Consider the following 12,089-nt stretch of genomic DNA (forward strand, 5'->3'; position numbering starts at 1 on the left):
GTGAGGTTATTAAAATGGAGTATGGATAGCATGGTCCAAGAAGCAAGAGTGCTAGCTGATGCAGAGCAGGTCATTCCATTTCACTGCTTCATGCTTCAGCTTTCACAGCTATCAAACACGAGAGGACAAAAGCTGTCCTCCGTAAAGCTTTTGTAAATCTATGGATGCAATTGCAAAGAAAACCTAGGGCTTGTTACGTAAGGATCCTGCTCTTCTACCACATAGGACTACTGCAGTAATAGTCCTTCTGACCAAAGGCCAAGACACTCCTTTCCTCTACACAAAGTTCTTTCTCCCAGTTAGGGTTGCCCTTGGATGTTTTGCAGAGTACATCAAAGCAGGTTTTCATCAGCCTGCAGGATCTTTAAATGTTAACATTTCCTAACGAGAGACCACTGGATTATATTTGGTCTGACTTGGATGCAACCCTCTCGGGCTGCCATAACGGTGAAGGGACAGCTCCATCCATTACACATGTCCAGTAAAACATCACACAAGTGAAAGATGACAATAGATGCAAAACAGCCAGCTGTTCCTATCCTAATAAGCTGAGTTAGGCAAGGGGCAAGCTGAGAGAGGTAAAAGCAGAACACCAGCAGCACGTGGAAAGGTTCCTGCCTGGGCCTTTGCATGTGAGCAGCCTGGGTGGCCAATGGCCTTTTCCAGACTCTGCATGCCAGAAAGTGGAACATCACAGCCAGTCTGCCTCTTTCAGCTGTGCAGGACTCAAAATAGCATGGCACTCTCCACGACAAGAGAGAAATGCCGCATTTCCACTGCTTCTTATGGAATGGCCAAGCTCTCACAGCACCACAGCTCCATGGTTAAGATACATTCCTTATTGCTCAGTTCACAGGTGCTTTGCTAAGTCACAACCATCTCTGGGATCACCTTGCCCAAGAAGAGGGACACGTAATGCCTCTCAAATACAGCTGGTGTCCACTGGAGCTGCTCCCTCTCAACACCTTGTTAGCTTAAGTTATGGTTATTACATGGCATGTCTCCAGCTCCTCAGAACAGGAGGTGGTTTGGGAGAAACTGCTTGGTAGAAGACCATCAGCAGAGCACAGGCAAACAATGCCTGGGCCTACTTTAAAAACACACCTTAATAGGAAAGAAGGCCCTTGCAGGCTCCCTAACTCAAATGTCTCCATCTGCAGCTCCTGTACTATGATCCTGCTAAGAACTCAGAAATAATCACTAGAGTTGTTGTAAGAATAGGCCAGAACAGTGACTGAGCTCAGCTATTCTCGCGATCTGTGCCCTCAGTGCTCCCTCATGGTCACCCACAAAGCCCTTTAGCTAGTGGAGAACATGGCAACTGAAAATGAAAGGCCAATGAGCAAGACCCTGGACCCTTGCTGTTCTGGTAGCTTCCTCAGTTAAAAACAAATCAACCTACCACCTTCACTCAAGCCTGCAGTCAAGCACATCCACCTCCACAGAACCCAAACTATACACCCTTTGTTATCTGGAAGCTTTGACAGAGACAGAAGAACAGTCTCATCCTATTGCAGTTGGAGAAGAGTTTGTGATGGTATCAAAGATGTTAGCCTCCACGCAACTTCTTATAAGGGATCCTGGTTGGCACTGCAGTGGGCAGAGGAGTCTGTTCCAGAAGGGTCCTGACACTGCGAAAGGCTGCTCTGCTGCTGTTTATCAGGAAAATACAGTGTTTTGTAAATCAGATCTTTGACAGCAGAAGTGTCATCTCTGTCTATGGAAAAGGAAAAAATATAGTAGTTAGGGACTCTCAAAAGGCTGTAAGAAAGCACCTCTTCCTCAAGAAGTACCTGGAATTCTAGTTCCCAGCACACCACCTGCCAGCAACCCTTCCTCTCTTTTTCACTGTACATCCTTCACCCTTTCTGCACTCACCCACACCCAGCTCCCGCAGGAGATCCCCAAACTCTGGGTTACAATCCAGGATTTTCAACAGGTTGGTGGACTCCATTCTCTCCAACTGCACATCCCAATAGATGTAGATCTTCTGATTGAAGCTGACATAAACCAGACAAGGGCTGTTGCTTCCTCCTTTGCACGCATAGAGGCCTGGAAAAAGCAGAAGTGTGGAGATCCAACTACTTCCAAAAGGACAGAGGAAAAAAATAGGTAACTTCTTATGATGAGCAGAAAGCAGCGAGGACCTCAGGTGAGGGGCACAGACATGAACTTGGGTATATGAAACCCCTTTGAGACAATCCAAGAAAGTGCCTCTCAACAGTTACTAATGCATGTAGCTTGGGGATTTGCAAGCTGCTTCTTGCAGGTCTGAGAGAGGGGACTAAGCAAAGCCAAGGCTCAGGACAGTTCTGTGGGGCTGTTTATATCCATCTGAGAACAGTTTAGAAGTCTGCAAATTAAAAAAAAAAAGCAGTGTGGAAGACAAGAGACCACTGTAGCACTCCCAAAAAGGACAGGAAAAAACCCCAAACCATCACAGACAAACCTCAGCATCACCTCCTCTCATTCTACTTTTCCCAGATGCCACCAGAGGAAAGACTAACTGGGTCTTCTGCATTATATGCACAGGGAAATTATTCCCCACTGCAGACAGACAGAGGATTCCAGATCTCCAGAGAGGAATAGTAGCTTTGAGTGAGAAATGCTCTGAGAGCTGGCTTTGCAGTCAGGCTCCCTACCTGCACAGAATGCACTGACATTCTCATCTGCCTGAAATCTGGCAACAGTTCGATTGTGGTCGATGATGTACGTCTGACCATCCCATGCACAGGCAATCACCTCCTCGTGCCCGTTGCCCTGCAGGAACCATAAAGCAGTGTATTAGTATGGACATCAACTATTCCCAGAGGTGGTCAAGAATCTTCCCTGCTTTTTCAGAGACAGAACACTAATATCTGAACAAGATGTCACTTTTGGATGTCTTGTCCAGACATTCCTTTTGCACTTGGAGACCAGCTCTCTCTTATCTATGGTAATCCTTAAGTATCCTAAGAACTTGTAGGCAACCAGGGTATTAGCACTTCATAGACACTCACAGTAACATCCAGCTTTTCCAGAGCAAACAGCTGGTGATCAACCTGCACAGACCAGAGCAGTTTATCCGCTCCCTCCATGAGTTTCAATGTCCCTAAAGGGAAAAAAAAATAAAAATAGAGATTGTCTTGGAAATATTAGAAGAGAGCAATATGTTTGCTGACACTGGGCCCTGCACACTCCTTCAGCAGTTAGGGTCTGCAGACAGATGGTTAGGTCCATGATACAGGCTGTGGTTGATAACTGATAACACAGTCTCAGTTTTGGGAAGGATAGCAGTCCATTATCTTGTCATCATTAACTGGAAACAGAGAGGGAAAATGACAGCGGCCCTGCTAATTGGATTATGCTCCAAGACAAGAAGAAAGCTGGCCAAAACAGGCTCCCAAAATACAGCGCATTATTGGATCTCACATGAGACAGTGAGTAAACTAGAAGCTTCTCACCTTGTCACACAGATCGTGTGATTTCAGGACAGCATATTGACAGGTGTCTGCTGAGAGCTGGCTGGTTAACAGCACAGGCATGGCCTCTTGGCTGCTAAAAACATGCTGGACGCTTACCTCGTTCTCCGTTATCAATTCTCTGTAATCCAGAGATACTATAATAGTACTGGGGGGTGGGGAAGGGGTGGCCATGAGAGAGCAGAACGTAAACGTGCATCTATCCTTGGCCCTTCAGCCATGGCAAAGCTCAGCCTTGCCAAATGCAGAAGCTTCAGAGTTCAGGCCCAAAGAATAATTAGAAATTCCCTAGCAGGACATCACTGGGAAGGTAGACATCTGGCCCAAACAAACCAGACTGCCTATGAGGGACTGTTGGGTTTTGGATGTAAACCCTGAATTCAGCTCATTAGATTCAGTTCTATTGCAGCCTGTCACTTCTCAGGCAGGGGCACAGCAAGAAGAACCTGGCTCCAGTCCTGTGGGAGGCCAGTTCCTGTCTACCAGTACTCAAGTTTCACCATCCACTCCCTTTACTGCTTTTGGAAAAAAAAAAAAAAGAATCAAGCCTCTTCAAGTAAAAGGACACATTTTTGCTGTGGTTGTGAGGCTCCTGTCTACATGCATGTCACTTGAATTGGCATCTCAAACAGTTGTTTGACCATTGGGTAAGCAGGCAATTTAGGAGGCAGTAAATTAAAGTTCTAGTCTCACTCTCCATCTCAAGCTTTCAGTGTGCCTTTGGGTCAGTGACCTCGCCTCTTCATTTCCCCGGCACCTCGCTGCAACCCGGCTTTAATATTTCTACTCCCATAGGTCATGGGACCATACAACTAACTCATGTTTGTAAAATGTTTTGAAATCCACAAATGAGTAAGACTGAACCAGGGGAGAGATAAAGGCAGATATTAGTAACAGAAAACACAACGATGCCTGCAGAGAGCAAGCCTGTGCAACATCAGACCCAATTCAGTAAGGAACAGAAAAGCAGACTTAGCTTTAGTATGTTTCATCATATCCTCAGATACATTTTATCACACGTCTGGTTTATGGGGGACTTGCAGTGACAACTCTTAACCTTTGCTCCTGTCTTAGCTTTCATGCCTTTACATAAAATATGTCACCAGAAGGAGTCTTTCAGTCAAATTCCCTTACCTGACCCAGGAAACATTTCTGAAGCCTAGCTCCCCCTTCTTTCAAAACAAAAAGCACTAAACCCCTGGTTCTCTGCTTTGAATTAGTGACAGCCTTGGTTGCCCCAAAGGCCTTTCTTAGAGGGCTGTGGTAGGACTTACCATCCAGAGTACAGAGGGCAAAAAGACCTGAGCCAACATTCTCACTGGAGCAGCCTGTAAGTGCAGAAGAGAATTACAGGAGTTAATGTTATCCAGAGTGTTGGCCCCTCCCTCTCCTGGAAACAAAAATCCAAACAAAGCTGATCCATCCTGCCTGCTTTTTTGCCCAGCCTTGACACTTTGTTTAGCAGGCATCTGCAGATTCTTGCAACCAAAGTGATGGCTTTTATTTGTAGGGCAGTAGCATTCAAAACCCAAGACACAGCACCAATACAGGCATGTCTGGCTCTGCTGGATGCTTCTTGGAGTCTGTATGTATCACATATGCAATTGTAGGCCCATGGCAGTTCTGATTTTAGTGGACTGCATCACATCCTCTCCAGGCTTCAGGAATGCACAAGCACAGGCAGGACCATTACAAGGCACAAAGCAAAGAAGAGCTGAAGCCAAACAAAGGTATTACAACTGCACCCTTACTGTTTCTTTCAAGGATAGGAACATGGCCTTTGGCTGTCTGGGAAGGTGCAGAGTTAGAAGAAGAAGAGGTCTGGTCAGAAGGACAAAGGTCAGTCACATTAGCACAAAAGTGCCCCCATGGCAACTCCCAAATGACTCTACGGAGATTGTGCTACCAATTCTATTGTTTTTGCTACAGCAGAACTGCACAAAAGCTGTGATCCTCTCCTAGCCAACACCAGTCAGATATTAGAGAGCCCTTCCTTGCTTTATGAACACTTTAAACACGTGCCTTCATGCCCTTCTACACACTCAGACCTGGCTTTCCTGAGCTATGCTTATATAGCTGTGAACTTCCTGCAAGCAGTATCCTCTTCAAGCCTGTACATCACAGTTGTGTGCAGGACAGAATTAACAAATATGACTAGTTAAATCTGAAGAGGATACTCCCCTGACCACCAGGCTGCTTCAGTACACTCTCTACCTAGCTAACAGCCAGAAAAGATATGCAAAGTCAGGTTTCAAAAGTGATACCACACTTGGTGGGGGAGGACTAAAGCTGCATTTAATCTTCTCAGTGATGATGCAGGAGAGACACTGTCTCCTTGACCTCTGCAGGGATCAAGGAAGGCCAGCAGTCAGGGACAAGCCAGCAGAGTTGAAAGGAAATGGACAGTTTGCCCAGAATGATGTAATACTGCAAGCCTACCTCCACTGCCCATAGTCAGCTCCAAGCTGTAACACCTTGCACACTCCCAGGGCACTGACTACCCTATTTCTGCAGATCAGCTTAAAGAAAACAGTCAGCTGGTTGAGTGCTCTATTTCCTCTAGCTGACATTCACCAGACAGGATCTCAGCCTTATACAAACTGGTCAGCAGGGTACTCTTCAGCTGTTTCATTACTGATGGTCCAGCATCATCAGTGGGCTTTTCACAAGTGGGCTTTTCTTCATCCCTTATTCTCTGTTCCTTTATTTTTCACAGACACCTCTCATTAGATGCAAGGCTCTGTACGCAGTGAAATAATCGATTTCGTGCTCTGTTGACCATGTTACCCACAGCAGCATCCAAGATGCTGGAAACACAAGCTTAGGAACTGGGGAGGAAGGGTACTCTGGGGAAGGGGATCAGTGGATTGCTCTTCTCCTCCAGCTCTAATTACACTGGACAGCCTAAATCATTCTCAGACAGCACTGCAGGCAGTAATACTTGGACAGAGCAAATGCAGCTGGATTCCAGCCAGCTGCAGGTGATCTACATTGGGAATTTTTTGCCTTCTTGTATTATGCCCACAGGCTCCAAAGGGGAGTGAAAGCTGCTTATTCTCCATAGGTACGAATATAGAGTTCAGTAGGTACGCCAGGCACAAGCCAGAGCACAAAGCAGTTACGCAAGGGAAGCAGCAGCAGTTGGTTAAGAATATTCTGGACACAACAGCAATGTGTCAGCAGCTGTGGAGAGTTTAGACACAACAGCTGAACAGAATACATTGGAAGGAGACAGAGGACAGTGATATAAATGAAGTATGGAAACAGGTCTGGAGGGGTGGGACTGCATAGGTGAAGGAACAGCAGGATATAGCTCCCAGGTATTGGGAGTCAACACTGAAAAGTACAAAAGCAGGAAAAAAGATGAGGCTGTGGAAAGGAAGAGGTGCATCTGAGGAATTAAAAAAGCAGCTTAAACTGCAGCCATGCAAAAGCAAAGAAAAAGGACATTTATAGGAACAAGGCTTGGCAGCTATTCAGGATGACTAAATGCAGGTCAGTGGAGGCTGCAGGGAAACTGTGTTAGGCAAAGAGTAAGAGCTACCTAGTGAAGGAGAAAGGTTATAAAAAGTTTAAAAGCAAATATCCAGCTATGTCTTTCCTTGGGAGCTGGCTAAGAGTTCCCTCTGTTCTTGCAGCTGCCTTCCACTGTTGTCAGCCTCAGGAACTCTGATTTTATGCTGGATTGAGGTACTAAAAAACTACAGGGACAGCTGTTAGGCCAGAGGCCTCAAGCTTCTAATCTCTCACCTCGGCCAATGCTACCAATTAGATGAGTGGAAACGTTCTTGTTGTGAATCCGTCCAGATGTCTGATGTAGAATAACATCTCGAACAGGGGTCTCACTAGAGAAAAAGAAACAGGTGTCAGGGAAAGGTTAGGGAACCATGCCCAGAACTGTGCCAGAACAATCTCAAGAGCGGTGTATTCCAAAGCTCTACGAATCCAGAAATTGATCGAATTTGCACATAGGTTAGTCCTTTGAAGGTAAAGACCAAGGAAAAGAATACATGCTACTCCAGGTATGAAAGGAACTCAGTGATGTTTAAAAAATGAAATGAGAATTATTTGATGCATCAGAAAACTGGAAAGAGATTTAAAAAAAAAAGTCAGTAAAACATGTATTCTTTTCAAGGTAAAAATAAAAAGATTATTTTTATCATTACTATCACATAAGTCTGACTGCTTTTCCTTTAGGAAGTGTCTCCCCAGGACTGACCAAGTCAGTCAGAAATCATGTCCGGGCCTAGCTTCTGGCTCAAATATCATTCCACTAAGGTCTCTAAGACATCAAGGACATTTGGCTAGCTCCCCTTCTGCTCCAGTTTTCTGTGTCTCTCAAAGTCTCATAGAACATCGCAGAAGCACCTGAATTCCCCACATAGGTCCCTCCATTGCCAAGAAGAACACCCTCACTGCTTATCCCAGTTGCTCTGGTTGTGATTTACAGCACTGTTGGCCAGCATCTCATTAGGAAAAGCTCCAACTACCTCACCTGGATGAAACTAGTGAATGAACCCAAAGTGTTATCCTCAGCTTCAGACTAAATGTGCCTTTCAGTTGCTACCCTTCCCACCATTAGACAAGTCACCAGACTGCCTACGATGCTTTCTGTGGAGATCTAGGTGAGTTATTTCCCTGCCTTAGCCCTCAGTACTGCCTCCCTCAGTGAGCTGGTTTTGCTACTCTCCTTGCGCAACCCAAGGAGAAGAGAGAGGGATACAGGAAAAGCAGCAGTATTTGTCTTCATGATAGAGACATGAAGAGTATTCAGGGAAGCCTAGGTGAAGGTGGGCTTAAGTCATCAACTCCCAGCAGCACAGTAGGTCACTGAAGCAAGGACAAATGACAGCACTCCCACGGAGAAAGACGGTATGGTGGTGCCCCCTTGTGATGTGCATCTGCAGCAGAATCTCCTCGTCTACGCCATATAATGCTCTTCACCTGCTTGGGGCAGAGCAGTCTCTTCCCTCTGTCGTGGTCTGCTGCTCAGAGTCCCAGGTGCACAGCAGAATGGCATAACCGCAGCCTGGCTGAGACACCATCAACTCCGGTGAGCCATCAGGGCCTGGGTTTACAGAGAGGCTGTCCACCTACAGTGGCAGAGGAAAAACATGGATAGAGTTGAAATGAGAAATTTAAACACCCCAGAAGGGTTCACTGTGCTTCTCGTACCTAAACTTGAATATGGCAGACCTTCTTATAGAGCTGAGCAAGAGCTGAACAAATTCAGCTAGAAGCAAAATGTCCAAGTTCCAGTAAAAGGTTATGTTTGCCTACTAAGAACCACTTAACAACACTAGTATTTTCCACTATTGCTCTCTAGTTGGGTGAGAGAAACTGGCTGTTTCCCAGACTAACTCATCAGCTAATCTGCAGGTATGGGACAACCACTGGGCAAATCTCCTTTCAAACCATCAACACAACTGCTTTGTTCACAGGGCTGAGATTCTCCCTTGGGAGAGACACCTCTTGCAGACAAGTTCTGTTCTGAACGTTCTGTTTCCTTACCTGACCTTCTAGCAGCCATTTCTTCAACAGGAGCAGCTGGCCAGAGACATGGTCTGAATTCTCTGACAAGTCTTCCCAGCGGAAGGCACGTACCACCCGGTCAGTGTAACCCACCACCAATTCACACTTCCCATCTCCATCTGCAGGGAATACAAGGAGATGGGCTCTCTCAGGCTTTCATAGCCCCAAAAGCCCCAACATTCAGAAACCACTGTGCTGTTTTCTGTCAGGTAGCAGCCCTGAGGATCCAAATACTCTAATAAGAACTTGCACTTCAAGGAAATTCCTCAGGTTTTTGCCTGTCTCCTTCATGACTTGGCTTGATAGAGCACCCGTTTCAGCAAGATAGTAATCTCCTTCTGCAAGTCCCACACACTTTCCACCTCTCTCTCCCACCTCGTACCCACAAACTCATCACCATGCACTCCCACACCAGCTTCCGAGCTCACCGATGTCATTGATCAGCATGACCTTGGTGTTGGCAGGAATGTGCTGCTTGAACACTGGCTTCTGCTCTTCTCCTCCTGCCAACTCATGGTGGCCTGAAGCATCTGGGTGTTTCGGAGAAGTTAGGTCAAAAAGATGAAACCAGCCTTCTGCACTCACCGCCACCACGAGATTCTAAGAGGGAAGAGAAAAATGTTTGATTTTTCCTCATCTGAAAACTGCAGAAGCTGTCCCACAGCAGGGCAAGGAAAGGTATCAGGGTAGATTACTGAGATCAATGACTGCTATAGAGGGCACAGAAGAAGGTCTTGGGCCAGTATACAAACTACTCATGTACTTTAAGGTGCAAGCTTCTTGCTCATCCTTGTCAGACTAGGATATCAACCTGATATCCTTGTCCCCAAACCATGTGTGGCTTGTGATCCCCAAACCATGAGTGCCTTTCTCAATGTTAACTTCAGCTCTGCTACCCCCTGGAGCACACACAGCTACAGTATTTTAGGCAGGGTGCCTAAACCGAGACTTTTGGACTTGGTGGCCTGGCTTAACCACCAGAAATAGCAATCCAGTAACAGGAGTCATATTAGACCCAGTGGAATTTGCTTAGGAGTCTAGACTATTCTGTGGCTCAGTCTTGTTTAGATGACCTTAAATGCACACAGCCAAGTGGCAGAAGGGCCATGGCCCGCAGCAGGGACAATCACAGAGCAGGGCAAAAGCCACTGATGAAAAGGAGAAACCTCCAAACCACCAAAGCCTTTTGGCACTCATGCAGGGGTACATGGAAATTGATAGTGCTTTCTGAAGATAGGATGGATTTCCGTGCTCACTAAGACCTGCATATGGCTCACAGAAAGATACAGGTTATATGTAAACAGAAGAACAGTTTCAAAACAGTGGTGCTAAAACTCTGTAAGCGAGGGCAGATCCTGGAGAGAAAGCACCTGCAACCAGCCCTCCTTCATGCTCAGTATATGACATGACCTTAATCTCTTAAGCACCTTCCACATGGCCTGCAGACACAGCTGGGAAGAGTTTGGCTGTTCTCACCTTTCCTTTATTACATACATCTCCCACGCCAACACATGTGAGCTGCAAGAAAGAAGGCCATACATGAGAAAAGGCAACGTAAACCAGCACTTTGGGATAAGCCTCTGCCTTAGCCCCTTCCTCTCCCATAATCTGTCTCCTGCATTTCAAACAGCCTTTTCAAGGACAAAATGAGCAGAGTCAGAAACATATCTGAGACAGAAACATATCTGTCACACACTGCCCAGAGCCCTGGGGCAAAATCCACAGTGCACAAGAGCCACAAGGTGGGACAGAAGCCCAGTTCCTGTGTTTACTCAGTACTTTGCTCATCACTTTCAGCCCATAGGGTTAGCTATGGGTAAAAGCAGGGTCTTGCATAACCACATGAAAGGCATCAGAACCAGTTGTCGCTGCCATTCCCCTCTGGCCTACATATTCCTAGGCAGTGGTCAAGGATATGTCGTTGCACATACATGAAAAGGCCCAATCATTAAATTTTTTTTCAAGAACTGACCATTCCTTGGCAGGTTCGCACAGCCCAGGGTTTGCTGTCATCATTTTTGTAAACGTAGAGTTTCCCATTGGTATCTCCCACCACTAGCTCATTCAGCTGTACAAAAGAATTGGGTTAGTAGTAAGAAATTCACAATTACAGTAACAATATTCTCAAAATCACCCTGTGGGAAGAAGCAGCAAAGCAAAACAAGAGTTAAAGAGCCAGCCTCAAATCAGCACAGAAGGTATGGGAAAAAATAAAAGCCCTGATTTTAATCCCACGGGTAAAAGAGCTGGAGAGTGGCTCCTCAGAGAAACATCCTGTTATCCACTGCTTCTCTAGCCATTCTTTCAGAGTTGTGTCACAAAGTGTTTTAACATCCTGCTCAGCTAATCATCATCCATCCTTCAATCTAGATTGACTTGATCATTCCTGAATCACCCGAGGAAGATGATAGCAATGATGAAAATATAATCATTCAGAAAGGGGCTGCGAGAACACATAACAGGTTTATACCGGCTGTTCAATCTAACTGGTGAGGGGGTAAAGGTCTTTCAGAAGGGTGATTATTTACTTAAAGAAGACTGTTAAGAACAACCAACCACCCCTGCTGATGAGCCTGCTCCTACTACTCCATCCTCTGCATCATGCCTCCGCGTATTTAAATTGTGTGCCCAGAATCATAGAATCACAGAATGTCAGGGGTTGGAAGGGACCTCTAGAGATCATCTAGTCCAACTCCCCTGCCAGAGCAGGATCCCCTGGGGCAGCCACATAGGAACGTGTCCAGATGGGTTTTGAAAGTCTCCAGGGAAGGAGACTCCACAATCCCTCTGGGCAGCCTGTGCCAGGGCTCTGTCACCCTCACAGTAAAGAAGTTTCTCATGTTGAGGTGGAACTTTCTACGTTCTAACTTAAACCCATTATTCCTTATTCTATTGCTGGGCACCACTGAGAAGAGATTGTCCCCTTCCCCTTGAATCACCGAAACACTCCGTTTGCCAGGGATCTCGCGAGGCCACCTGATCCAACCCCCGGCGTCAACGACCTTGCTCAAGCGCCCGTCGGGCTCCCAGTGCCCCCAGGGCTGGAAGCGCCACCGCTTCCTCCGGTGCCGCACCACCCCCTCGGTGCTTCCCCCG

At 46.3% G+C, this 12,089-nt stretch overlaps 1 protein-coding gene across 1 annotated transcript; it reads right to left on the reverse strand.

The window, feature by feature from the left end:
- Nucleotides 1-1,568: 1,568 nt before the first annotated feature.
- On the reverse strand, nucleotides 1,569-11,061 carry ITFG2 (integrin alpha FG-GAP repeat containing 2; the record flags this gene model as incomplete). Its single annotated transcript, XM_009871646.1, has 11 exons — nucleotides 1,569-1,717; nucleotides 1,879-2,052; nucleotides 2,643-2,760; nucleotides 3,000-3,091; nucleotides 4,736-4,789; nucleotides 7,212-7,306; nucleotides 8,406-8,554; nucleotides 8,973-9,112; nucleotides 9,422-9,593; nucleotides 10,470-10,511; nucleotides 10,966-11,061. Coding segments are annotated over 11 exons (1,281 nt in total), but the record flags the coding sequence as incomplete, so codon positions are not given.
- Between the last annotated feature and the right edge of the window lie 1,028 nt (nucleotides 11,062-12,089).

This window comes from Apaloderma vittatum, unplaced genomic scaffold (genome assembly GCF_000703405.1).
Source record: "Apaloderma vittatum isolate BGI_N311 unplaced genomic scaffold, ASM70340v1 scaffold3936, whole genome shotgun sequence".
Classification (NCBI taxonomy): Eukaryota; Metazoa; Chordata; class Aves; order Trogoniformes; family Trogonidae; genus Apaloderma; species Apaloderma vittatum.